The following is a 27,901-nucleotide window of genomic DNA, read 5'->3' on the forward strand; positions in this document are numbered from 1 at the left end:
TCCTGCATCTTTGGAGGCTAGCCTTGATTCTATCATTAGCTTTTGACCTTTCTTAAGTGTTTCTAAACCACCCAATTTGATATCATTTTGATTTTGGAGATCCATTAATTCAACATGTTTGTTTTGTGTTTGTGTCTGATGCTAGAGATATAGTGGAGAATTAGATCAAGTTCCTCCCTGCACAAAATTAGCCTAGTTGAGTGGTGTTGGGAAATACCTGGACAGAAAGAAGCTTGGAAAGCTAACCCAATGTCACTTAGTCTGGACATAAATTGGGCAGCTTGAGTCTGTGGAGTGCTGCTGTTTCAGTGTGACTGTACCTTGGCTCAAATCCAGCTTCAAGCCTGGAAGAGCAGCTTCTGAAAAGTAGGTTGTAAAACTTTTGCCTTAGGTATAGATGCAGAGAGCAGGTTAACTTCTTCAAAAAATAAAAGCAGGCCGGGCGTGGTGGTGCACACCCTTGATCCCAGCACTCAGAGGCAGAGGCAGGTGTATCTCTGAGTTCTAGGATAGCCTAGTGTACATAGTGAGTTCTAGGATAGCCATGACTACATAGAAAGACCTGTCTCATAAAACCAAAAAAGAAAAAGGAAGGAAAGCCTGGAGCTGCTTCTGTCATGCATTGGTAGAACCTTTGCCTCCCATGAAGGAGGTGCTAGGTTCTGCTACCAGCATCACCAAAACCAAAACAAAGGCCAGAGTTTGAGGACACCAAATGAAGTCCATTAAGGTTCCTATTTGAAAGGAGTCCATGGCTTTGGACTGATAAGAGCATTATTTCTTTCTCCGCCTTAATTGTTTCTGTTTTCTTTTTGTTTCCTAGTAGTGAGTGAAGGAAAAACCACTAAAAAGGAAAAGAACATAACATTTTTCTTGGGGCTGGTAAAAATGGGAGATCCTAGGTGACTGTTCTTCTTCAACCAAAACCTAATGAAGGGACCTCAGAGGTTATAGTAGGGATTAGGAGCTGCAAAGAAAACAAAAGGGCATATATCCCTAGGGTGTGTCCACAGAAGAGTTGTTTGGGGCTGGAGCAGTAGAAAAATCCATGAGATGTTCTTGATCAGAAGACAAAAACATTGGCCTTGACAGTACAGCTCAGACAAATATAGATGTTTGTATTGTTGGGAGCGGAAGAGGGGAGTTTGACTTAACCTATATTGAGAGAGTAGGGAAGGTTTCCAAGAGAAAATGGATCCTGAAGAGCAGTAAACCAGGAGTGGAGACATGACTACATGCTGAATATGGTAGGGTGGACAGAGATTGGGGAACTGCACTTAGGTGGACACAGCAGGAGTGGAAGAGCTTCGTTGGGAACAGGCAGGAGATGCTTTAGGACATGGAAACAGAAACATGGGCCTTTGCACCAAATTAAGGCTTTGTATGCTTTATCTCCATAGTTCTTTGGGGACAGGCATTCTGGTAGCCAGTGAGATACTTGGTAAATGTTGGTAATTTTTAATCCACAGGGCTTGTGTCCAAGTCAGGCTCATTTTGAAAAAGGAGCTAAACAATACAAGTTTAATCAGGGGGAAAGAAGTTTATAAGCACGGATGATGCCTCTGATGACAAGCCAGACAGATGGCAGTGTCCACACACCTCTTCTTACAGCTGTTCTCATCAGTTCCATTCTCCATTCTTTTTCTCTGAACTGGCTGTCCTTTCTTTTTGCTCTGAGTCTTGATTCTTTCATGGACCCTGTAGCTGCTCCAGCTTCTGAATCCTTGGTCTTTGCTCTCTTCCATGAAATCAATGTAAAGAGGAATCTGTATTTTGAAGAAGATTCTGAGGCATAAGTTATTAGGCAGACTGGACTGCCCTTTGTTCCTATGCCTGACCTAGTTGGGTCTGTATCACAGGGAATGGCCACCTGAGTATCTCCTACAATATGGCTGCCACATGGGCAGAGCAGGCACCCCAACACATGACTGGCTCATCCGTCCTACTATTTATAGGTACATTGTATGTGTCAGGCATTAAAGATTTGTAGACCCAAAAAAAAAAAAAAAGTCAAACAAACCCATCCTTTCTCAATGCACAGTGCTCTACACCATGTTTGTGGGTCTGTAGGACGATGTCTGAGTTACAATAGGTGTTCCTGGTGCCTGTCATGAAAATATCTCATTCTGTGTGTGTATGTGGACTGCCAGAGAGCCCAAAAGATGATTCTGGAGAAAACCTATGGGTGAATGGTCTAACTCCAGAGTGAATGCCATTTTCTTTGTGGGTTTTTTGTTTGTTTGTTTGTTTTGTTTTGTTGGGTTTTTTTTTTTTTTTGGTTGTGTGTGTGTGTGTGTGTGTGTGTGTGTGTGTGTGTGTGTATGGTGTTTTTCTTTTCGAGACAGTTTTTCTGTGTAGATCTGCCTGCTGCTGCCTCCCAAGTGCTGAGATTAAAGGTGTGTGCCACCACCGCCCAGCTATAAATGCTATTCTTTCTCCCTCACTTTTTAATTTTTAAGTATGTGTGTAGAGGTCAGAGGACAACTTAGCGGGAGTAGGTCTCATTCCAGCATGTAGGTTACAGGGATTGAACTCAGGTCTGCAGGCTTGGCTGCAAGCGCCCTTACCCACTGAGCCATCATACCTGATTGAGCAAATGGCCCTCTTATCTTTGTGCACTAACCTGTTTGTTTTTGTCTGCATCTGGTGGCTCTTAGGTGGTTTCACATTGGATTCTGCTTCTGAGATAAGAACATACCCATTTCTCCTTGTATTTTTACTTCTTATTTAACCTTTATTCAGTGTCATCTTGTTTGGAGTGCTAGTGATACTGAGATGGTATATGATACTGCTCTGAAGAAACCCTCTGACTGGGACTGGAGAGATGGCTCAGAGGTTAAGAGCACTAGCTGTTCTTCCAGAGGTCCTGAGTTCAATTCCCAGCAACCACATGGTGGCTCACAACCCTCTATAACGGGATCTGATACCCTCTTATGGTGTGCATGAAGACAGAGGATTCATGTACATAAATAAATAAATCTTTAGAAACCCTCTGACTTGAGGAAGAAACAGGCAGGGAAGAATGGCACCTTGTGCTGGAGGAGAAGTGTTTGCCAGAGGGAAGAGTTGCTGGCAAGAAGAGGAGTGTGGACTGGATAGGACTCAACTTCTAAAGTCTGAAAAACACTTGGTGGTGTGTTTTATTCTGGAGGATAGGTAATGGGAAGCTGACAATCGAGAGTCTTAAGAATACAGGTTAAATAACAGATTCCCATTCAGAAAAGTATAGAGGACAGATGGAGAGGAGAGATGTGTGGTAGACCCATTTAGAGATTGATCATGAGTGATATGACTGGAGAAGAAAGTTGGTCTAAAATATAGAGGGAGGACAGCTAGGAAAGAGGTAGGAGAGAGAGGAGGTAGCAATACATATAGATGGGCGAGTTTTTAACTTTGAGATGGCAAAGGAATTATTCGTCCAGAAATTCTCATTACTGGCTTATTTTTGATATCAAAAACCACCCTTTTAACTGCTTTGTTATGCTACTGATGGGAAACTGAAAGACTGATGGCTGGAGATCCTAGGTTAGCTAAGTTAGTAGTAGTTATTACTTAGTTCTCCTGGTTTGATTTCCCTTTTGCTCTTTTCACAGATACATCTCATAGGCCTATGATTCGAGTGACTTTGGGCTAGTTACATGGTAGTTCTGTGACCTTATAGTTTTGTTAGGTAACAAGAATAGTTTAGTCATTGAATGACATTATTTTGCTTTCCCACTTAGCTTAAAAGATGATGACAGTGGAGACCATGATCAGAATGAAGAAAACAGCACACAGAAAGATGGTGAGAAGGAAAAAACGGAACGAGACAAGAGCCAGAGCAGTGGCAAGAGGAAGGTATGTTCTGGGTTATAATCCAGGTTGGTTGTCTCATGCAGCCTGTTTGTCTGAAGATAGCAGATTAACTTGATGGCAGGTGCAGTGCTCTTTTGGAATATTTGATTTGTTCAAATATAAATATAAATAAAAACAAAAGGTTGAGGGGACTGAAGAGACTTCTTTCCACGTGCTCTTATGGACATTTGTGCACATGCTCATGAACACAGACAACACATATAGAGGCACCAAGAGATAGTGAGTGTAGGGATACTGCTTCGTGAGAGGGTAGAAGGCTTTGAGTTCAGTCCCTAGTACTGAACAAAACGGGGAAAGGTATGGAGAGGGAGGAAGAGGGTAAAAAAGAGTCCATGGGGGACTGGGTATGACCAAAACCTGGTGGATGCATGTATGGAAACGTCCCAGTGAAATCCTTAGTATGCATTTATAATTACAAGTTTTAAAAATAGTGGAATGATTGAGTTCATTTTAGAACTTGGAACTTCCTCTTGTTGTCAGGTCTTGAGGTGCTGCCTTGCTTTATAGTATCCTCATGTGAGATGGGAGAGTCAGGGTTCTCAACTGCGGCTTCTTTAAAGCCTGTTGAGTAATTCAGTCCTGCACATTCCTATTTTAGACTCTTCAGTTAACAGTAGTACACACTGAGAAGTGGCTTGGGATAGAGAGAATTTAGGGAATGAAAGATAAGTGGATCAAATTTGTCAATATTATAACCCTGTTTATCTGATAATCCTGAATACCTGCCAAATGTAAGCATTTTCTGCTAGGTGGTAAGAAGTCACAAAAGTGTGGGGGGTGGTGGCACATGCTTTTAATCCCAGCACTTAGGAGGCAGAGGCAGGCAGATCTCTGTGAGTTTGAGGCTATCGTAATCTACATAAGAGTATGCCAGGACAGCCAGGACATCGCAGAGAGACTCTGTCTTGAAAAAAAATAAAATTACAGGGTGAGGGAGCCTGTGGATCAAGGAGCTCATGTTCACTGAGCACCCACTCTGTGTTGGCCCATACCCAAGCACTCTGTGCTTCTAGTTCATTTGTTTTCCACAGTGACCCTCTGAGGTGGTTATTGTTATTTCCTCCAACTTGCAGATAGGGAGCTGAGGCGGGTTAAGCAACCTGCCAGTCTTTAGTGATGAATGCTGAGGGGGCAGTACTTGGAGTAGGCATGTGTTGAGATAATGAATGCCCATGGTATTAGAAGAAAGGCAGAAAGTTGAGTCACAGCAACATAAAATCGTGTAACCGCTAAAGGATGTACTATGAGCAGACTCTACCGCACTCAAGTAATTGAGATTATCTTCAGTTGTGGATGTGGGAAGGAACTCCTTTTTTGGGGGGTGTTCAAGACAGGGTTTCTCGGTGTAGCCCTGGCTGGCCAGGAACTTAATCTGTCGACCAGGAACTCAGATCTGTCTGCCTCTGCCTCCCAGTGCTGGAATTAAGCGTTTGTACCACCACATTTTTAGTAGGTGTGACATTGTAAAATGTTTGTTAGGAGCCAGGCGGTAGCCCTTAATCCCAGCACTCGGGAGGCAGGGGCAGGCGGATCTCTGTAAGTTCAAGGCCAACCTGGTGTACAGAACGAGTTCCAGGACAGGCTCCAAAGATACACAGAGAAACCCTGTCTCAAAAAAAAGTGTGTGTGTGTGTCTTTTTTTTTTTTGTTTGTTTTTTTTTTGTTTTTCGAGACAGGGTTTCTCTGTGTAGCTTTGCGCCTCTCCTGGAACTCACTTGGTAGCCCAGGCTGGCCTCGAACTCACAGAGATCCGCCTGGCTCTGCCTCCCGAGTGCTGGGGTGTGTGTGTCTCTTAGGAATTAGAGAAATGGCTTATCAGACACAAACCTGATGATCTGAGTTCAGTCCTTGGATCCCACAGTGGGAAGGGAAGACCAAACCCTGAAAGGTGTCCTCTGACCTCCACACACACCATGGCGTGCGTATTCCCACATTCTGTCTTTTGCACGTATACATTATAATGATAATCATAATTGAAAAAACAAGGTGCTGGCCGAGTAGTTTTAGCACACGCCTTTAATCCCAGCACTCGGGAGGCAGAGCCAGGCGGATCTCTGTGAGTTCGAGGCCAGCCTGGTCTACAGAGCGAGATCCAGGACAGGCTCCAAAGCTACACAGAGAAACCCTGTCTCGAAAAACAAACAAACAAACAAACATACAAACAAAAAAGAGGTGCTGAAGAGATGATTTAGTAGTTAAGAGTACTTGCTCTTCTTTTTTTTTGTTTTGTTTTGTTTTGTTTTGTTTTGTTTTTTTGTTTTTCGAGACAGGGTTTCTCTGTGTAGCTTTGCACCTTTTCCTGGAACTCACTTGGTAGCCTAGCCTGGCCTCGAACTCACAGAGATCCGCCTGGCTCTGCCTCCTGAGTGCTGGGATTAAAGGCGTGCGGCACCAACGCCCGGCTACTTGCTCTTCTTACAGAAGACCAGAGTTTGGTTCTCAGCACCCATGCCAGATAGTTACAAGCCCTCTTCTGGTCTCTGCAAGCACCCACATGCATACATGCATGTGTGTGCGCATATATACACACACAAATTTAAAAAAAATAAATTTTATAAAAAGGGCAATAGGGTTAATGTTTGGACTCACATCATTGTGACAAATACCATGAACTAACTTACTTTCTGTACTTCCCAGGCTGTTGTCCCTGGACCAGCAGAACATCCCCTGCAGTACAACTACACCTTTTGGTACTCGAGGAGAACCCCCGGCCGTCCCACCAGCTCACAGAGCTACGAGCAGAACATCAAGCAGATTGGCACCTTTGCCTCTGTGAGTGCCTAGTCTGGTGGACTGTGCCTTGGCATGGTACTCACACCTGCATTTCTGTCTCTGCTGGTCTCCTTACTTGACTGGCTTACGCTCCCAAGGTCATGTTTGTTCAATTCCTAGGGTTATTATCAGACATTCGTTGGTAACATGTAGGTAATCTAAGTATGGGAATGGTAGCTTTGATCAGAAAGGCATAATACAAAAATAAAAAAGGGTTTTGGTTTGAGGTTTTTTATTGAGTCCTCATATACAGAGTGTCATAAGAGAGACACAGTTTTTTTGTATATGATACCTGTCCTCATGAAGTTGAGTTCTGATAAATTTGTGGATGTCATCAATACAGAGTGCTTGGGCTCCTCACCACAGCCACCCTTTCCTTCCCTCCTGGCTCTATGTACATTTGTAAATTCAGAGACCCTGACTACATACATTTAACACCAATGTGTCATGTTCAACAAAGATTTTCCTGCACCGCTGTATGCGCTTATGTTCAGAAACAGAAGAGAAAACTGCAGATTCAGTTTTCTGGGAGTGGGTCTTGCTGTGGAACCCAGCTGGCCTGGAGCTTGCCATAGTCCTGTCTGGAATGCTGGGATTACAGACGTGAGCTACTACACCCAGCTTATCCATTTATTTCTAACACAGACTCCATCAGAGAAGTTTTGCTATCTGCTGTGTGGGACTGTTAGACTAGTTTTCAAGTAGAGAGGCAGCTGCGGTGTTAGGAACAACTGTTAAACATTCGGAGGGTCGGAGAGGAACTGGAAAGACGCTCTCATTCAGGGTTCCGTTACATCACTTTGGAATAACTGTGATTATGCCTTGTATTTTTCTATCCTATATAGAAAAAGTGTAAAAAAAGAAATGTGAATTTACCTCAGGGAAAGGGGGGTGGGGTTATGTTTTGTTTTCTTTCCTGTGGCATTAAGAGATTTGCCATCAGCACCTTCAGTATTCACTGGACAAGTGATAGAGCCTAAAGTCTGCTGTCGTAATCCATGACATTAAGAAATGGCCTGTGACCAGGCGGTGGTGGCACATGTCTTTAATCCCAGCACTCAGGAGGCGGAGGCAGTTGGAGCTCTGAGTTGGAGGCCAGCCTGGTCTACAAAGCAATCTCCAGGACAGCCAGGGCTACACAGAGAAACCGTCTCGTTGGAAAACCTAAAAGAAAGAAGGAAAGAAAAGGCCTGTGATGCTGAATCCCTCCCAGAGAAGTAATGATGACACGAATTCTTTTTTAAACCCAAAGCAATAGTTCGGTGTTTGGGGTTTTGATTGTTTTGTTCTTATTGTTTTTTGTTTGCTTGTTTGTTTTTCGAGACGGTTTTTCTGTGAAACAGTTCAGGCTGTCCCGGAGTTCACTCTATAGACCAGGCTGGCCTCGAACTCACAGAGATCTGCCTGCCTCTGCCTCCCAAGTGCTGGGATTAAAGTCGTATGCTGTCACCGCCTGACTTCAGTGTTGTTGGTTTTTTTTTGTTTTTTTTTTTTCCAAAGTTTCTTATCTTGCTTTTCTCTCCTCTCCTCCTCCCCCACTCCTTTCTGAGACAGAGTCTCACTGTGCCTAGAAGTCACTATGTAGACCAGGCTGGCCTGAACTCACCAAGATCTTTCTGCTTCTGCCACCACATCTGTCCTAAAGATCTATTTTTTTACTTTTGTTTATGTGTATATATGCACCCATGCTTGGGCCAGAAGAGGGCGTTCGATTCCCTAGAACCAGAGTTACAGGTGATATGAGCCTCTTTTTTTTTTTTTTTTTTTAAGATTTATTTATTTTTTTGTGTATGAGTGCTCTATGTGCATGTACAGATCCCACTGTAGATGGTTGTGAGCCACCATATGGTTGCTGAGAGCAGAGCTCAAGCCCTCTGGAAGAGCAGCCAGTACTCTTAACCACTGAGCCATCTCTCCAGCCCGGTAGGAACCTCTTGTTGTGGGTTCTGGGGATCAAACTCTAGTCGTCTGGAAGCACACAGCAAATACTCTTCACCACTGAATCATCTCTCCAGCCCCAAAAGATGTCTTTTCAAAAGTTTCGCTGACTCAGAACAGAGGCTCAGAAGGACCTCTAAGAGCTGTTACAGCTCCTCTTCTCATACACTGGAGAAGGGGGAATCCATCCAGCACAGGGCCAGAGGCCAGCACAGGGTGTGATTTTGTTTGTTTTGAGACAGGGTCTTGCTAGACCTTAGTCTGGCTTGGAACTTGTGAATCTCTTGCCTCAGCAGCTTCCTGAGAAATGCCACCAGTAAACCACATTCTCAGCACTCGCAGTTCAGTTCCCAGCACCCATGTCAGGTAGCTCACAACTTCTGTAATGCCAGCTTGCAGGAATCCCACACCTTCTGGCCTTGCGGGCATGTGCACAAGTGCACAGACACACAGATACACACACATCATTAAAAATAAATCTAGTTTAAAATAAGACGTCTTTCAAAGTGTAGATCCCCCTGATCTGGTGTTACAGGCAATTGTAGGCTGCTTGATGTGAGTGCTGGGAATTGAATTTGGCTCCTTAGGAAGAGCAGTGTGTACTTTTAACCACTGAGATCTTTCTCCAGCCCCTTAATGCCATTTCTTAAGCTGTTTATTTTATCTCTCTTGTGGCTTGGATACAAATTTGTATATTTTGCCTGTAAGATCTGGAGACCTAACCATTAAGGAATTAATATATTTTGTCCTCACCATACCCCTCTATTCATAATAAGCCTTGGTTCATAATAAGCCTTGGTTCTCATGAGCTTAGTTTTCTCAATTGTTAGGGTGGGTAAAAGTTTAGATTACTACTCACTGTATATGTATGACTATTCCAAATTACTGTATGTACAGATAGGCCTAGCAGTTGCAGAGACGAGGTACTGCATTAAAATCCTGTAGATGGGGGCTGGAGAGATGGCTCAGCGGTTAAGAGCACTGACTGCTCTTCCAGAGGACCTGGGTTCAATTCCCAGCACCCACATGGCAGCTCACAACTGTCTGTAACTCCAGTTCCAGAGAACCCTCACACAGACATACATGCAGACAAAACACCAATGCACATAAGATAAAAATAAATGAATTATTTAAAAAAAAATCCTGTAGATGGCATTAGTTTCTGACTTTGAAAGGTATAGGACATTTCACATTCTGTTCTGGAGGGCAGCTGGAGAGAACAACTATTTCATGTGATAGGAGGTCAGTTTCTCTTGCTGTCTAGATTTAACAGGGGCCTGAGTCTCTGTCAGTATTTGTGTCCTGCGACACAGTCTTGTTGAGAGTGGTATTGACCGTTACCAGTAGTTCCATGTCTCCACTTCCTAAAGTGCCTCTTTACTGCTAGTGCCCACAGGTGTCCTCTGTAGATCGATCACAGGGGACCAGAGTGATGATGGTGAGCTTGGGGTTTGTTGTTGTTCTGTTCATAGTGTGTACACCTGCTAAGTATCTACAGCAGAGGCCATCAGACCCCTGGTGGTGTGTTTATAGGCAGTTGTGAGCCACTCAGTATGGGTGCTAGGAGCTGAACTCAGGTCCGTTGGGAAGAGCAGCAAGTCCTCTTAACCACCGAGTGTCTGGATTTCCAGCCCTTTGTTTGTTGTTTTTGAAGCAGCGTCTCACCGTGTAGCTCTGTCTGAGTGATCCCAATCCCCTAGTTCCTGAATACTGGAATTATAAGTGTATAAACACATTGGGAAAAAAAAATAGAAATCTAGTTTTCTTCAGAAATTTAAGGTAAATCAAGGAGAAACATAATTTTTCCAGCTGAGAGGAGGGTAGAAACTCTAGCCCTAGGCCAGCCTGGGCTACAGTGAGAGAGCCTGTTTGAATAAAAAGAAAAAAGTTAGATTTGGCTGTATGAGTATATGCAGGCGCAGTCCTGATATACCTCAGTGGTGCCTGATATACCTCAGACAGAAGGGTTTCAGTTGTGCAAAAAGCTGATGCTGGTGGGAGGAGATGTATGTCACAGGCCACATTGACTTTCCCCTCTTCAAAGAAGGAATTAAACCTATGTGGGAGGTGAGGACTGAGACCTGGCTACTTTGGAGAGCAGATGTGTTTTCTCTTGCTTGCTTTTTTTTTTTTTTTTTTTTTTTTAAATGTAAGCCCTACCAGGAGATGTATGTCGGTGTGGCTTGAAAAGTTGATGCTGTTACCGCATGGTGGGAGGAGATGTATGTTGGTGTGGCTTGCTTTGCCACCTTAAAGCTACTGGCTTTAAGGTGTTTTTGTTTGTTTGTTTGTTTGGTTGGTTTTTTTTTAAGATTTTAGTTTCATTTTATCTGTATTATTAGTGTTTGGCTGAATGTATACCTGTATACCACATGAGTACAGTGCCCAGAGAAGTCTGAAGAGGGTATTGGATCCCCTGGGATGTGAATCAGAGGTGGTTGTGAGCTGCCATGTGCGTGCTAGGAATTGAATCTAGGTCCTCTGGAAGGTCAACCAGCGTACTTGACCCTGAGCCAGCCCTTCAGCCCCAGAGTTTATCCTTGTAGTTCAAGTGTTGTATGTTGTGTTTTTGTTTTGTTTTGCTTTTGTTTTTCCCTTTGATTAAACAGTATTAGCCAGACATAGCAGTGCATACTTATATAAAAAACCTTTCTCAAACCAAATAAAATATATGATAGAATTTTTTCTAATATGCTCTTCTTTCTACCTTGCTCCAAATGAAATGTGTCTCCTAAAGAAGATAGCTGAGGCAGGGTGCCTCCCGTGTCTTTGTTCTCAGTAACACAGTAAACGTGTGCATTCAAAGAAGAGATGAAGTTCTTGTACTCTTGGCTCTTACTTCTGCAGGTGGAGCAGTTCTGGAAGTTTTACAGCCACATGGTACGTCCTGGGGACCTGACAGGCCACAGTGACTTCCATCTCTTCAAAGAAGGAATTAAACCTATGTGGGAGGTGAGGACTCAGGCCTCTGGCTGCTTTGGAGAGCAGATGTGTTTTCTCTCTTCTTTCTTTCTTTTTCTTTAACGTAAGCCCTACCAGGATTAAAACAGTTGTGACGTTTTCCCTCAAAGCTGTAGCACTATTGATATGTCTTGGGAGTCTGTACCCCTAGGGAATTGTGGGTCATGGCTGCAGGGTGGCTTTAAAGATGGTGCTGTTTTAGTTAATGCTGTGTTGCTGTAAGAGACATCATGACCAAAGCAATATGAGACAAAACATTTATCTGGGACTGGCTTACAGTTTCAGAGGTTTAGTCCATTAACATGGCGGGGAGCGTGATGGCATGCAGGAGGTGCTTCAGCAGTAGCTAAGTATCCTGATCCATAGGCAGAGAGAGAGAGACTCTGGGCTTGGCATGGGCTTTTGAAACCCCAACACCCCACCAACCCCCGCACTTACACAACACACTTACTCTAACAAAGCCACACCTCTTAATCCTTCTAATCCTTTCAAGTAGTGCCCCGCCCTGGTGCCTATGAATCAGATTTGTGAGCCTGGGGGGGGGGGGGGGGCTTTCTTATTCAGACCATTGTAGGTGCTGTCCTTAAATAGTGTTATTACAGGCTAGAAAGCTTTTTAAATGTCCTGTTCCCATAGAACTCATGTCTGTGTGTATGTGGACATGTAATGCATTTGCTTAGTAGATAGAGGGTTAAAGAGATAGGAAAAAACTGAAGAGTAACAGAAAACCTAGCTGTGAGCTCTGTGATTTCTTTGCAGGGCTGTTACTTAATTGCACTTTTGTGCACCACATGCTCCAGTGCCAGAGCATTTTTCTAGGAGAAAAACGTTGTAGAAGATGTCAAACCCTTCGATACAGTCAGCCCTCTTGTTCACATATCCCTGACTGCAGCCCCATTCCTCCCAGTGCTCTCCACATCCTTCACCTGCTTCACATGTGAAGTGTTTCCTCTGAGGTTTCTAGCCATATGCTCTCTCACCGTCTTATGTTACAGTAGCACTGTTACAGTAGTGCTCAGTAGACTGTGTGACTGTGATTAATTGGTTGTCTGTCTCCTCTACTAAATTGTTAAGATCCGAGCTTCTGTCTGTGGACTTGGTACTTGGTGACAGTCAGCTTTTAGCACATGGTGACTGTGGTCTGTGTTTGAAATGTGGCATTATTTTACTTTGATTCCTAAAATAGTTGTGGTAAAAGTGGATTCTTTTGCTGGGTGGTGGCGGTGCACGCCTTTAATCCCAGCACTTGGGAGACAGAGGCAGGTGGATCTCTGTGAGTTCGAGGCCAGCCTGGTTCTACAGAGAGAGCTCCACAGGACAGGCACCAAAACTACACAGAGAAACCCTGTCTTGAAAAAGTGGATTCTTTTTAAAACATCTATTTATTTTTAAAAAAAATGATGTAGATCAAGGACAAGGATGCCTGCCTTTTTTTTGTCCTATTTCTTCTCTCAGTAACATTGAAATAACATTGAGTTAGAAAGTGACCAGACTTCCCTGGTCTTGAGAGGTGCTTGGCGTGCAAAGCTGACGCTGTGGACGGTGTTGATGCTTTCTGTCTTCCTGTAGGATGATGCAAATAAAAACGGTGGCAAGTGGATCATTCGACTTCGGAAGGGCTTAGCGTCCCGCTGCTGGGAGAATCTCATCCTGGCCATGTTGGGGGAGCAGTTCATGGTTGGGGAGGAGATCTGCGGGGCTGTGGTCTCTGTCCGCTTTCAGGTAAGTCTGCCCAGGCCAGTGTTCTTTCTTGTGCTGCTGCTGCTTCTCAGATGGCTGCTTCTGGCTGGTTTGATCATTCATTCTGTTCCTCCCGTAGGAGGACATTATTTCTATATGGAATAAGACTGCCAGTGACCAAGCAACCACAGCCCGAATCCGGGATACTCTTCGGCGCGTGCTTAACCTACCTCCCAACACCATTATGGAGTACAAAACTCACACCGACAGCATCAAGTACGTGTTGGGGGGCTTGGGGGGGACAGGTCCCTAGCTTAGCAGAAGTAGCTCCATAGCTGGGCCCAGGCGCATGTGGTCATACGTGACCTTGAGTTGTGGAGTAGGGTTTGGTCACTTGCTGAAGTTGTTGTTAGTGAGGCTCCAGGGGCTGCTGTGAGGTGTCGGGAGCAGAGAGCCCTTCTGCAGAGACCGGTTTTCCTGCCTGGGCTGCTTCATTGTACAGGCTGCCTGTCTTCCTGTGCTAACCACCATTTTACAGTGGAAGACAAACCTCTTTCAGAGGCTGTTTTTCCATCGACACTTTTACTGGATGATAAACTCCTCTTCCCTGCCCACCCTGACCCCACCTTTGCATGTCTGTTGAACCTGTTAGCTGGAGTCTGTTTTCTTTGTCTTGGGAGATTGACTTCTCTCAGGGATGGTGACTCCACTTTCTGTGGTAGAGTTGAAGTCTAGAGGAAGCAGGGTGGGTTGTGAGAGAGGAGGAGAGGGAAGTAGAGTCACGGACAAAGAAAACAGTGCTGTCCACATTGAGAGTCACTGGTGAGGGCTTGCTCCCTCGGACAGGGACAGATGAGCTCAGGTCATTATGAATATGTTGTGGGAGTGGCTGCCAGATTGTCTCAGAGGTGGATGGAAAGCCAGCCAGCCAGGAGTCAGGTCTCTTTCTTTATTGTCTCCTGTGGCCCTGAGTCAGTCTGTGCCTTTGGCAAGTCTCTACAACTCTGCTTCAGGTTCTCCAGCTGTAAGACAGGAGTACAGGAGTAAACAGTAAGGTTGTGGTAAGGCTGGCTTCCTCTTTGTAGCTGAGGGTCCTCAGAGCAAGAAAGCTCTTACAGGACCAAGTAGTTTTGCTGTCATCGTTAGTACAATGTTGTCCTCTTGCCATTCCTAGTGAAGACCAATAGTGAGTCAATAGTTGTGTTCATCAGCAGGCAGACCATGTGAGACTTTCCCCATGCATTCACATACGATGTTGTGGGTGGAGTTTGCTTATACCAGCTAGGTGCCAGTTTTTACCTGGGAGTGTTGCCATGGGAGCTGGTCTGATAGCAGATGGCTGGCTCTGACTACTGGAGCCACTGGTACTCATTTGCCATCCATGGCCCTGGTTGCTTGGCTCAGCAATCCTGTATCAGCGCTGTTTTTCTTAGAGTAGGACTGTCGTACGCTCTGCTACGGGATAGAGGTAGTGTCTACCCTTCTGCTAGGTTTAGTCCAAGCTCCAAAGGTCTGCATCTCTCCCTAGGATTCTTGTTTGCTAGGTTCCCATTTCACCTGGTTAGGAAAGGGGAAAGGTAGTTTCCGTGAACTCCCCACTGTTCTCCCTTTCTGATACCTGGAGGTGGTTCATCTTGACTTGTAAAACCCCATGAACAAGTCCTTCCAGGACCTAGGAGCCTCTGGGACTCCTGCCCTGCAGCTGTAACACCCTCCTCAAGACCCAGATGCCACTTTCCCTTGCTCCCCACTCTTTTTCCTCTCCCAATGAGCTACCTTTTGCACTTCCACTAGAATGCCAGGCAGGCTGGGCCCCCAAAGGCTCCTTTTTCAAAACCTCTGGAAGCCGCGATTGAATGTGCCATGACCCTCTCCCTCTCTGGATGGCACCATCATTGAAGCTGGCGTCATCGGAGTCTCTTGTTCTGTTGGCGTGCCACCTGGAAGACCCTTCTGTCCTGGACAAGAGGAACGGAAGAGCATGTTATGCTTTGAGAACAGGCTGACAGCAGCAGCTACAACAACAGCTGAGATCACAAATAAATGGTGCTAAACCAGCTTGTCTCATGCTCTTGCTCTTTATGGTGCATCAAGATGTGGCCTTTGGATTGACTGTCACCATTGTCAAGGGATGGCTCACAGACTTCTCCACGCAGGGCCATTCAGGGAATGCAGCTTCATATCCACATGCCTATTGCGTAGTCATATGGTACCTTATTCCTAGACTCTTGCGGTCTGGCATAATGAGGTGACATCTAGCTCTCAAGCCCCTACTGCCTGGTGCTCAAGTGTACTAGTTTCCATCCAGTTAGACCGACGGCTACCCCAGAGTGGCAGCTGAGTTCAGGTCCAGCTTGAAAGTCTCTTACGGTTGGAAAGGGGGTGTTCTTAGCTTTTCTTTGCTAACTTCCAGTTGCCTTTAGTTCATAGAAATCTCTTGCTTGGAGCTAAAGCCCTGCTTCTGTCAGTCTGTGGCCGTGCATACATACTTTTTTGCTTTGTGCTAATGGGGTGTTCTCTCTGGTGCCAAAGCTGCTTGGCAGCCTCCTCCCTTTCTTGCATAGTAGATTGTCTTCCTCTTTGGTAGTCTTGCTTGGTGAGAGCCCTTCCTTCCTCCCAGCCCAGGGTTACTGTGCCAGGTCTAGGGTGAGAGGTGCCTTCATCTTGGGGGAATTCACCCCTGGGGTAATCTGAATGTACACTGGCCTTGTGAGTACTATGGCTTTGCTTATGTGTGCGTGCAGCTTGGCTTTCAGGCCCTTAACCTGCATGGAGAGTTTCAGCAAGCTTTGTTAGCCACCCCCAAAACTAAAAATTAAAAAGCGTTTTTGTAAACTCTGGGTTGCTTGAGTGGGAAGTAACCACGAGATTGAGTTCCAGAGTGCCGTGTCCAATCTGGCAGCAGCACACGCCTTAATACCAGCTGGCTGACTTAACCCTAGTCTTTGTGTGGCCCAGCAGTCCACAGAACACACAGTGAGACCTTATGCTCCATGTTCTGGGAGTGTTGATGCCCGTGCTGCTTTATCACACTCTCCAAACTGGCTGAAGTGTCTAGAGGAAGATTTGCTGGAGTGCAGAAAGCCTGTTGTCTGTGGACACTTGTCAGACGTTGGCTTTCTTGGGCCTTCTGCCCTCCCTGTCTTTCACTGTGAGGTATGTGTGCATTTTAGCTGCACCAGCGAATCAACTTGATGCCACTTTCCAGAGTTAGAGTCTGTCAGCAAGACTGAGCTGAGAGCCCTTCAGATCCCGGGCACATGTGAGATGTCGGCCTGGCTTGGTCTGTTCTTGTGGCTCTTGGTTGAGCCAGTCAACAGCGTCTGCTGAGACTTGAGGAAGCCACAGTAATGGTTGTCTCCCAAGTGCTCTGGAGATGAGGGCTGCTAATTGAGTTAGAGGCATGTTTTTAGGCATTGCTCAGCTTCTTCACTCAAGCATTCCTCCAGCTTGCTGTGTTTCAGCCAGTTTCCAGAGTCCGTCACCTGTTTGTCTTTCCAGCCTTCCCTGGTCACCCTGCCTGGTGCGGTTTCCTGCAGCATCCCTGGGTGAACCCAGTAGTCATTGCTCCATAGACAGGCTATTTTGCCTGGTCCTTGTGCTGCTGACTTCCTAGGAAAGCTTACTCACTTGTGTTTGTGTCTGGTCACAGCTCTGGAACTGGCCATGTAGGCCACACTGGCCCCCAGCTTCACATCAGACAGAGTGCTGAGATTAGAGGTGTGTGCCACCATGCCCAGCTCATGCCCAGCTTGTGAGTCCTCTTAATGAAGCAGATTTGAGTTTTCACAGGGTTAGGTCCTTACATTAAATGGCTCACTGCATCCTCTTCACAGTCAATTCTAGGGCCACCAGGGTACTGCTGTCACAGAGGTAGTTAACACAGCACTGTCTTGTGAGAAAATTGCTCTTTGGAGTTGCCTCACTGATTCCTTGTGCATCTGGTCTGGAATAACAAAAGGACCCTTTTCCCATAATAGAGCACAGTGCTGCAGAAGACTGGTGGGGTTTCTCTGCAGAGTAAGGGAGAAGGAGAGAGACAGGCCAAATGTGGAGACTTCCTTCACCTCATCTGTTATTGTATTTCAGCAGAGAACTTTAATGTGCCCATGAGGGCCAGCCCACTCACTCTGTCCTAGTCCGGTCATAACCAGGGATACTGGGCCGCTTTAGCTTCATAGCTGCCTAACCTTGCATTGTACACTGTACCCACATTAGCAGGTGACTAAACCCCTTTCTAGGTGTTGAGGGCTGGCTGAGAACAAGGCACTGATGCCTGTAGGCTTTGGGCAGGGGTAGGGAAGCATGGAATTTACACATAAATGAGGTTCCCCTGTTCTGAGAATTGGCTTTCTGGTAAGTGAGATGGGATCAGTTGACCTTAGAGGGTTCTCTGTTGCTGTCACTGGGATCTGCTCAGAATTCTCAGTAGGCTATCTTAATCTCTGATTTGTTTGTTTTTAGATGCTCAAAACATAAGCACAACTTCTTCTTTAAAAAATAAAGTTTTGATGTTACCTAGTGTACTTGGGATGCCAGGGGAAGGGAAAGTAACTAGAAATTCACACCTGGTTGGCCTTGGAGAATAGGAGTGAGTACACCAAATTCTGTGGCCAAGTGCTGGGTTTCCCCTGAATCCATTCAAGGAAATATCCAAACCCAGAGTGTTCATGTCTGAGCTTAGGGACTAGGAGGTCAGTTTGTTCTGGAATGGACTAGAAGGATCTATGGAGCCCGTGGTTTTCCAGATGTGCACCAGTGGTCTGTTGTGAGGCAGGTATAGTAGGGAAAGGCCCTTCTGGAGACAAAAGGGTAAATGAGATGACCTTCCACCCTGCTGTGTGATTTCTTGTTGACCTCTAAGTTACCTCAAGTAGAGAAGTTCCCAGGTCATTGTCGGAGAGTGAGGAGTGAAGCTGTCCCCAGCATCCCTTAGGAACGTAGTACAACTCCTCACTCCAGAAAGCTTGGGAGCTAACAAATTCTGGCGGACTTAAACAATCTTGGGTTTTTCTTTGGAGTCAGTTGGCATAAAGTAGTAGCTCTGATAATATTCTGGGGAAAATACAAATTTTGCATAGGGAAAGTATTGCTGAAACTGGGATAGACATTACCTCGTCCTTAGTTAATAATTTTACTTTATTTTTGAGATACAGTCTCACAATGTAGCCCTGGCCATCCTGGAATTTACTATGTAGACCAGGCTGGCCGCAAACTCACAAGAGATCCACCTTCCTCTGTTTCCCAAGTACTAAGATTAAAGGTGTGTCCTACCTTGTCCAGTTCCCTATTGCTTCTTTTAAAGGGAAAACTGCCTGTTGTGCCTGGTAATATATTTTAGTACTTACAATACTAAACGTGTAGTGAGAGGCGGGATGTATTGTCACTCAACTGCTGCTACTACCTTAAACCAAGGAAAGAGTAATTGCCTCGCCTGGTGGTACAAGCCTTTAATCCCAGCATTGGCGAGGCAGAGGAGGTAGATCTCTTGAGTTTGAGGCCAGTCTGGTTTACATTAGTCAATTCTAGGCTGGCATTAAGTTTGATATATAGTGCCTAGGACAATCACTGCTTTCAAACTGAAAAGTGGTTAGGACAAAAATGTGAGAGAAGTTGGCATGGCGAGAGATTCCAGAACACTTGGGGGTTCTGATCTCCTTTTTTCATGCAGCAACCACTGGCAACCTGTGTGTGGAGCACTGGCTGTGCTGTGAGCTATGAATGTGCGTCCTCCCATCACTCACACTTCTGATTCTTTCCTAATCACATTTCTAAATTACATTCATCAAAATGGTGTTAACCGGCATGAAGTTGTAATAAGCTCTGGTAGCTGGAGATGATAGCTGCCGTGACCCACACATCTTAAATCTAAAGGTGGGACTTTCATGGGTGTTTTCAGGAGCAGATAGAACCTTGACGGATTTAGCATCTCATGGTGGAAGGGGGAAGTAGAAGACATGACATAACTGGGTTGCACCTTTAGCCATAGTGCTGGTGGGTCCTTGGCTTTACCCAGGGTCAGGCCCAGTGAAGCAGTGTGCTTTCCACTACCTGTTCCCTGGACCCAGTGCAGTAAAGGCAAGAACTTTGCTGAAGCAAGATGGAAGTGTTTGTGGGCGTGGCTGAGCTTCAACTCTGACCTCAGTGGCCTCCCTTTATCCCTGTTGAAGGACACTGGCAAGTCCTCAAGGAAGTAGTGAAGGCTAGACTTCTTAAGTAGTGCAAGCCGAAAATGCCAGCTACCTGCCCGTCCAAGAAGAAAGCCTGCTGGGAACTTCACCACTCATACCCAGCTCCCTGTGTCTCCAGTCAGCATGGAGGGCATCAAAGGGGGAGGTGGGGTGATGGTGTCTGCTTTCTGTTCAAAGCGTTTGATCTGAATGTGCTGTTGTTTTTTTGTCTCTGGTTTACCAGGGCCTGGGAGGAGTTTCATGGCCTGGTGAACAGCAGCGGCCGCTGATCGGACGCTCCCCCTCTGTCTCTCACACTCAGGGTAGGGCTTGTCTACCTTCTCTGTAACCCCATGACATACCTCAGCCATAGGAGCCCTCTCCCCAAGGGGATGCCCTCCTCCCATTTGCCTCCAGCTTGCCTCTGCCAGCATTACGCCTCAGGGAAACAAAGAGTTCCAAACTGCCTCCCTGGATCCCAGGTCTCAGGGTGAAGCCTGTGTAGGTCACCAGCCCTCCGCTTCTGCTCTCCCATTTGGTGCTGTGCACCAACAGATCTGAGATCTCTTTAGATGCTGACATTTCTTGATAGTGAATATGCACTGTATCTTCTGTTTTGTTCAGATATGGCCCTTTTAAGCCATCTGCCAATGTCCTGTGACCAAAGGACAGTTTCATAGACCCTGGTATGGGTTAGGTGAGGGGTATGTCTCTCATTTGCTGCTGTTGCCTATCAGTTGTGAGGAAACAATATTGTAAATTTGGTTTCCACGATGCAAGTCAGCAGACAGGTGGATTTCAGGGCTGTGTGAGAGACCATGGTGCCATGACAGAGATGAACCCCAAAGCAGGGAAGGCTGGGCCAGCTCCAGCATCTACCTCATCAGGAGAGTGTCCAGGCCATGGCCGTCTCTAACAGAGGGAAACTGGGTAAGTTTAGCTGAAAGAAGAGGAATATTTTCCTCAATGAGAGCCTTCTCTTAGACGTCAGGCACCATGAGCCTCTGCAGTAGCTGCTTCAGGAGCACCCCCGCCTGCCCCCAAGAAGGAAATGAAGGTTTTCCAAAAAAGGAGACTACCACTCTCAGATGAGCTAAAAGAGGTGACACTGAGGAATAGAAGCAGGTGACTACAAGTCTGGGTGCTGTGTGGTCCAGTGTGATCTAGGGTGACCAGTTACAGGGTTCCCAAAAGTGGATGGTGTGCCCAACTCCCTTTTTTGTTTTTTAAATAGGTGAATAGGGTGTGTGTGTGTGTGTGTGTGTGTGTGTGTGTGTGTGTGTGTGTGTGTGTGTGTGTATACACAGCACCTTGGCTGTCTGCCTTAACTTCCACCTTGTCTGAGGCAGGGTCTCTTTGTTACTCACTGCTGCATACCCAAGTCAGCTGGTCCAGAGCTTGCAGAGATTGCACTGACTCTGCCTTCCTTTTAGGAGCGTGGTGGTTAGACTTGCAGCATCCTGCTGGGCTTTGGAGGGTTCTGGGAATTCCGACCCAAGTTCTCAGGCTTGCACAGCAAGTGCTTTGCCCACTAAGCTGCCTCCTCAGCTCGTGTTTTTGTTTTGAGGCAGAGTTCATGTAGCACAGGCTGGCCTTGAACTTATTGTATAGTGAGATAACCCTAACCCCCTGATCCTCCTGTCTCCACTTCCTGAGGGGTTGGATTATGGGCATAAGCCACCACACTGAGCTCCCGCTCCCCACCCCAATTTTAATAGTTCAATTTTGTTACAAATTAAGTTTTGGCCAGGCATAGTGATTCACACCTATACTCTCAGCAATGAGAAAGCTGAGGCAGGAGGATTGCTAAGAGTTTGAGATGGTGAGTTAAAGGCCTACCTGGGTTATGTTGCAATCTTGTGTGTCCCCTGCCTCCAGTACCCACCCACCCACCCACCCCAAAAATCTTTAAACTAGAAACTTTAAATGGCTTCTTCCTTAGCAGACTCTAAATTCTTCCAAGTAAAATACCTTTGACTTGTTTGGAGAAGTCATATCCTTGAATAATTGTCTGCTCTCTCTCTGTAGCCCCCTCATGTTTCTTTATGTACTTGATGGCTTAGGTGGCCTTAAAGCATGGGCTGAGGAGTCTGTGAGGGACATTCCGATTTAAATCCAAAAAGCCCATCGCGTGCCTTAACAAGCTTGAAAAGACCTCATATTCCACTTCTGCTTAGTGGGTCTTCTTTCTCACTGAGAGGTGTTCTAAGATGTAGACACCTGCCACATGACATCTTAGCCTCCTGTTCCTTTCTTGCTTTGCTGTTTCCCTACACAAATGGATCATAATCTGTAAAGAAAATTGGTAGAAAAACTGCTGTTTAGATATTTTTAGCTGGGTAGAGTGGCACACACCTGTAGTCCTATCATGGCAGAGGCAGGAGGATTACCAAAAAGGTCAGAGTGAGCCACATAGTATAACCCTTGCCCCCACTCATCCATATACCTCTAGCACTTGGAAGGCAGAAGCAAGGGCCTCAGGAGTTCAGGGTCATTTTCCCTTACAGAGCAAGCTCATAACCAACCTGGGCTCCGTGAAGTCCTGTCTCAAAACAAAACCATACATGCATATATCTTAACCTTGTAATATTTTTCCCAGACCACTTGCTATTTTATGTGTTTACACATCCTAAGACTATTTCCTCTAGCTTTCATTATGGAGCCATGGCTCTTAATAAAAGTACACTGAGTTGATGAGAGGACCCTGGTTACCTGATCACTGGGCTAGCATGGACAGAATAAGAGTGTGGTGTTGGCCAGGGCAGCTGTCGGGGTTGGTTAGTAAGACGTGAGATTCAAGTTCACTCCCATTGAACCTCAAAAGATTTTACAGCTTGAATCTTCAGGGAGAGAAGAAGAAGGCAAAACCATCCACCAGAGTAGCCCACAGATAGCCGGGGTGAGACAGGTGTACTCAGGGTAGAAGATCCAAGCCACTCTGCAGAGCAGAGACTTGGGTGGGCCCGGCATTCAGCTGAGGACCCAGAGTCACTTTGGTGCTACCACTGGACAAAGGTGCAGAGATAGATACTCAGAGGAAGGCATCCTTCTGGGGAAGTGCTGTGTCCCTCTGTCCAAGGGAGTTAACCCCTGCCTTAACCCATTGTTCTCAAAGTTAGAACTTGAGTTAAAAAGTGACTGTTTTGAAGCAAAGAAAATGAGAAAGTCATTTGAGAATATTTGGACAATAGTTTTCCCCAAGGTAGCTGGGAATATGAGCTTAGGAACCAGTTTGGATGGGGATCTCTGGAGTTTCTGAGATCTCCAGAGAACATAACTTAGAGCTCTAAGGATTCCTCTGACTTCCTCTAGGGCTATGGGCCTGGGAACTCGGGTGTCCTATGTGCTCAGATGGACCCTGAGATGACCTGTGCACCGGCACATCATCACCAGGGGCTAGTTGGTAGTGTTTGGTTGTTGTTTGGGTGATTGGTTGGTTTGATTTGTTGGGTTCTGGTCGTGGTTTGTTTTAAAAGAACAGAAGCACAGATAGGTGGGATGGCACTCATCTATAATCTTAGCACTCAGGGACTGAGGCAGGAGGATCACAAGGCCAGCAGGTCTATAGCAAGTTCCAATTGAGCAAGGATCCCATAGAGAGACGCTGCACCCAGAGCAGACAGGACAAGTGCCGGGAGGCAGCCTGTGCCAGCCTCTGCCACTTGCTGTCTTCTGTCTGTTCCCCTGTCACCTACGTCCTTGTGCTGTAGCTAGAACCTCACTGAATGTAGTTCTGAGTCTAGGGAAACATGCTCGGACTAAAAGTTGGCACTAATGTTCTCAACTTGCTTGCCGCCACCGCCGCCACTGCCGCCGCCGCCGTCCACCTGCTTCAGCCTGCCTCGGCAGGGCCTGCCACCTGCCTTCATTACTCCTTGTTTCCTGTCAGTCCGGAAGGAGGCTCCTGGGTTCTGGCTCTTCCGATCCTCTTCCGTTTCCATCCTGCAAATGGACCTTTGCAGGGTCAGACTGCTTAGGTTTCTTACTAGAAAGAGCCCTGATGGGGTAACTAGAGTAATACCTGAGTGCTGAAGGAAAGTGGGGCAGGGCTCTGCAGTGGCCTGCACAGAGTGAGGGCCGGTTCTGGCCCAACCCCAGCACCCCAGATCAGTGTTTAGCTGAGCTCTTCTTCCTGCCTGCATAGCTGTGCTGGATCCAGAAACTCATCTACCCACTTCCTTACCCAGGAGACAGACTTCTGCCTCTCTTCTGAGTTGGAAGGTCCTGTCACCGCCCTGCCTTCTGTTCATCCTTCTCACGAGAGCAGACTTGTTTCTCTCCAGCCTTATCTGGGCACAGAGGTGGCACTGAGAGGGACGAAATGGGGCAGAGCAAACTTGCTGCGGTCACTTCAGCAGGTGGCGTGTGTGGAAGAGGTGTCGCCTGAAGTGCAGACTCAGTGACAGAGCACACCAGTGAGAGTTCAGAAAGAACCCTCGGGCATCACTTCCTCCTGCTTTCCTCTGCGGTTCAACCAAGACTCCTTAGCATCTTATGCTGCCTCTTGTGACAGCTCAGAGGACTCTGCCCTTTTGAATGGTTTGTGTTCAGCTCCTTAGATGAAAACAGTTGATAAATGAGCCACAGGGTCCCATGTGTCAGTTAGAGAATGGCCGGTGGACTTCGGAAATCATGTCATTCTCCCCAGTTCCTCCAGAGCAGCTCACCCATCTCCTGGCATACAGAACAGCTGGTGTTTGCTCTTGGTCACTCTCGGCTTCCTTCCAGTAGCCAGTAGCAGGAGGGACCTGTCATGTGGCTGCCTGAGCACGCTCCCCCTTCATCGATTACTTACGCTGGACCAGCTGTCATAGCCTAGTTCAATGTAGCAATGTTAAGAAAGATCAGTTAAATGCTACAACGACCCTTTAAATGGAAGAGGAGTTGACTTCAGAAGTCTAAGTCATGAGAGTTTGTTTCAGAGTTTCTGGTTTTTCAGAGTTTCTGGTGCATTTAAACCCAAAACCCTGGGCTAGGGCAGCAGCTGATTGGACCTTAAAGTCCCTGCCAGAACAAACCCATGGGATTTTGAGATTCAGGTGATGTGAGCTGTTGAGCTGTGGCTGGATTTCTAGTGTGAGACGGGAACGGTGGTCAGGTCAGGACTGCCTGCACCCAGTAGACGGCACGTACGACACACACTGGGGCCACATTCCACGTTCCTCTTTCAGGAAAAGCGTTTCTGCTGGTAGCAGGGTACACCCTCTGAAGATGCTATTCTGTTCTAAACTGAGCTGTGGTGGCTGGGGTTGGATTTATTTATTGCATGGTCTGCTTGTGTCTTCCACCTCCCTGTCTCACCTGCCCACTTGCCATTGGGTCCCTGTTGTCCTACCTTAGGTGACTTGGTGTGTCTCAGAGTTTCTTAAAGTGATACATGCAGGCAAATGAGTCTGTGTGGAGCCTCTATTCTCTCCACCTCCATCAAAGGCAGCTGTTGTGTACCCACTGCTGTGTAGCAGAGATGTCGGTTGCTCTTAGAGATGTTTCTATACTAGCAGAAAGCTGCTCCCTTTTTCTCTTTAAAGCTGTAGTATCCCATTGTGAGCCTTTGCATGCATTAATATTTCGCCTGCATTGGAGGAGTTACTAACCTTTTGCCTTTCCAAGCGACAGACTGGAAGTTTTTGTGGGGACTTGGAAGGCAGGCTGCCATTTGACTTTAGACTGGCAGGGAAGGGCTGGGTGTGGAGAGTTGGAGAGCTGGTCAAGTCCTCCCCCATGTGTGTGTGTTTATATCTAGATGGTCCACATATTGAATACTCTTATTTTCTCCCATTTTCTCTTTCAGGGACAATTCAAGCTTTCGAAATACAAAAATCACATTGTGAAAGTGCACAAGCTGGCAATAATCCTTTTCTGTTTGTGTGTTTGTCTGAAATGGATGCGAGGCTCAGGCAGTCCTTCTGTCTGCTCACTGAAGGGGTGTACCTGAGCCATGTGCTCCCCTTCTGCACTCGTTCCTGGAAGACGGACTCTGCTAGACACCTTCCAGCACTGCTGACTTTATAAAGCAGGAAACCTGGGGAAGCTGACTTTGTAATAGACAGACACTCTAATGGGTTCTGGGCAGGAGTGCAGCTGTTTCCTTGTTGTGTGCTATCCAGATGCCTCTTGGCATCCTGCTGTGCTCTCCTGCTGTGCAAAGGACTTGATTACCGACCACACGTATGTGCCCCGTGCTGGGTCCGAGCTGAGCGTTATCAGTATTATGAATGCTTGCACATCCAGGAACAGCCTCTGCTTAGAGTTGAAGAGAACCGAATGCCTCTTCCAGCTCTGCTGTTAAGTTATTGTGTGTTCCTCCCCCCCAAGCCCACCACTCTGAACATGTTAGGATGTGATGACAGCCTAGGATTCTGTGTCCTTTGCGCCTTACACCTCCAGTTCCCTCCAGTGGGACTCTCCTTCTTAAGCACTGCAGCACTTAAATCGTGATCCTGGGCAGCACTGGTTTTGCTGGTAAAACCTAAGGTATCGCCCTGTAAGAGAAGCTGGAGGAGAGTGCAGTTCAGTCAGAAGCTAGATTATAGTGAAGATCCCTCATGTGGGGTTAGAGCTGAGGGCAGTGACTGAAACCAGCCGCATATGAGTGGGACTTATGTGCTAAGCATGGTCTGTGGGGCTTGCATGTCCCTCATGGAGGAGGAGTGACAGCTGGTTAGTGCCACATTAACACTCTGTGTAGATCCTACAGTGCTGAAACAGACATCTGGAGAAATGGCAGCCTTGCTGGATGGTTTATTTGATGGCTGTGTCTGTCTGCTGTGGTTGGAAAAGACTTTTGGTCCTCGTTGCCTGGATGTAAACAGATTGTCCAGATTCCTGATGCTCAGAAGGCTCCTGCAGGCATGTCCTCATCAGAGAAGCTGGGTGATCTGACTCTGGGAGCCTGAGGCCAGAGAGTTCAGAAGAGCACCCAAGATCAAGGAAGAAATGGGCAGCTACAGCAGCTTCAAGTAGCTCTGTGTACTGGGCGCTTGTGAGCCGAGATGGCAGTACCTTAAATTAAGGCCTCTCTTTAAAGCATGTCCCTGAAGCCTCGGGTCCTCAGCCATGGGTCTCAGGACTTCGGAATTTAACAGCATCTCCTTGAATCCATGATACTCTCTTCCAGCTTTCCAGCTCCTGAGCCCCCCTCGAGTCACTGCTGTCTGGGGGTGCCTTTTCCTGAGAGAGAGAGTGCAGGGCCCCAGAGGGGAGGTCTTTCCTGTGGGTGAAGCCATCTGAGAACGATGTCCAGCAGCGATTGAAACTCCAGGAATCTGAAGAATGCCTTCTGGGGTAGTTGTGAAGGGCTCAGGCAAAACCCGAGCGTCATTGGCTGCCGAGGAGGCAAAGGCTGCCTCTGGAGGCTTGACCAAGGCAGGGCCTCACGTTTGCCTACGCTCAGGCCACCTCAAAAATCCCAAAGAGCAGACATTTGGACTTGCCTTCCTTTGGGCATCTCTCTGGTTCTCGTGTGTGTGTGTGTGTGTGTGTGTGTGTGTGTGTGTGTGTGTGTGTGTAAGGCCTGTGTCAGGCCTAGTGGTTAGATGTTTTGTTTTGCCTTTTTTTTAACTCATTTGTTCAAATATTTGAATCTCCTGTTTTCTAGAGCTGCTCGTGGTTTCCCATCTTGGTCAGTACAGTATTTGACAGTTGGGTTTTTCCTCCCCTCCGAAGTGTGCTGGCCCTGCTCCCATTAGAGTGAGGGGTTCTCACGGTCAGGCAGCATCTCCACCCCAGTGTTCTTCAGGTGCTCTGCCTAACAGCTAGAAGGAGAAATTGAGTGGTGGGTTTACCCAAGCCACCCATTCTTTGTAAACTGGCTGGAGAAGTCTCTCCATTTATTTGACTCCATGGGACTCTGGTAGGCTGAGATACCACATGGTTGTGGTTACGGTATCATCAGTTCTCAAAACAGGTAGAGGTCCCCAGAGCCAGTGTGACCAGCATGATAGTTGCTGCTAGGGAAGGGAGAGTCGTGTTCAGGCTGTTCTCCCTTCTGCCTTCTTGGCCCCACTCCTCTCAAAGAGCCTTTCCCTTCGTCCTTTTGTTCATGTGTCTGTATTTCCCTGTGACACTGGCAGTGGCAATACTTCATCCAGGGAAAAGCTTGTCAGTGCTCCAAGAATGAATTTCCAAGTATCTGCTGGAGGGGACGGAGCAGGGCTGTGTCAGACGATGTAGTGTTGCACTTTGAGAGGATTGTCTACTGCAGTAATAAATGGAAAGGATCAGCAAGAGCAGCCTGTGGACCTGTTCATACAAGGGAAGTGGGGACTTGGGCGGGTGGTCTCCGTTTGCGCTGCGTTCCAGAGCGTTGTGGGGTGGGGTGGACGGTGCAGACACAGATGTAGAATGAAAACAGTCGTCAGTTCCATGTAGCCTAGGCTGGTCTCCAACTCAGACCATAGTAGAGGTTGACTTTGAATTTCTGAGTCTCCTGCCTCTATCTTCCAAATGCTGTGAGTACAGGCATGTGCTGACATTCCTGGTCAGTTTATGCAGTGCTGGGGATCAAACCCAGGGCTTCATGCATG

The 27,901-nt window shown here is 46.7% G+C and overlaps 1 protein-coding gene across 4 annotated transcripts in view; it reads left to right on the plus strand.

Moving 5' to 3' along the window:
* Eif4e2 (eukaryotic translation initiation factor 4E family member 2) overlaps positions 1-27,604 on the plus strand; it is a 30,453-nt gene extending 2,849 nt beyond the window's left edge. For 2 of the 4 annotated variants that reach the window (XM_059277895.1, XM_059277897.1), the window contains exons 2-7: positions 3,723-3,837; positions 6,493-6,627; positions 11,413-11,517; positions 13,096-13,248; positions 13,346-13,482; positions 15,001-15,263. In XM_059277895.1, coding sequence (XP_059133878.1) covers positions 3,723-3,837; positions 6,493-6,627; positions 11,413-11,517; positions 13,096-13,248; positions 13,346-13,482; positions 15,001-15,073 — 718 coding nt within the window. In that variant the 3' untranslated portion in view covers positions 15,074-15,263. Of the gene's footprint in view, positions 1-3,722; positions 3,838-6,492; positions 6,628-11,412; positions 11,518-13,095; positions 13,249-13,345; positions 13,483-15,000; positions 15,264-19,620; positions 19,700-25,167 lie in introns of those variants that run through there. The other 2 variants (XM_059277898.1, XM_059277899.1) reach the window with 2 other exon arrangements.
* Positions 27,605-27,901: the final 297 nt, after the last annotated feature.

The sequence above is a fragment of the Peromyscus eremicus genome, chromosome 13 (genome assembly GCF_949786415.1).
Source record: "Peromyscus eremicus chromosome 13, PerEre_H2_v1, whole genome shotgun sequence".
Taxonomy (NCBI): Eukaryota; Metazoa; Chordata; class Mammalia; order Rodentia; family Cricetidae; genus Peromyscus; species Peromyscus eremicus.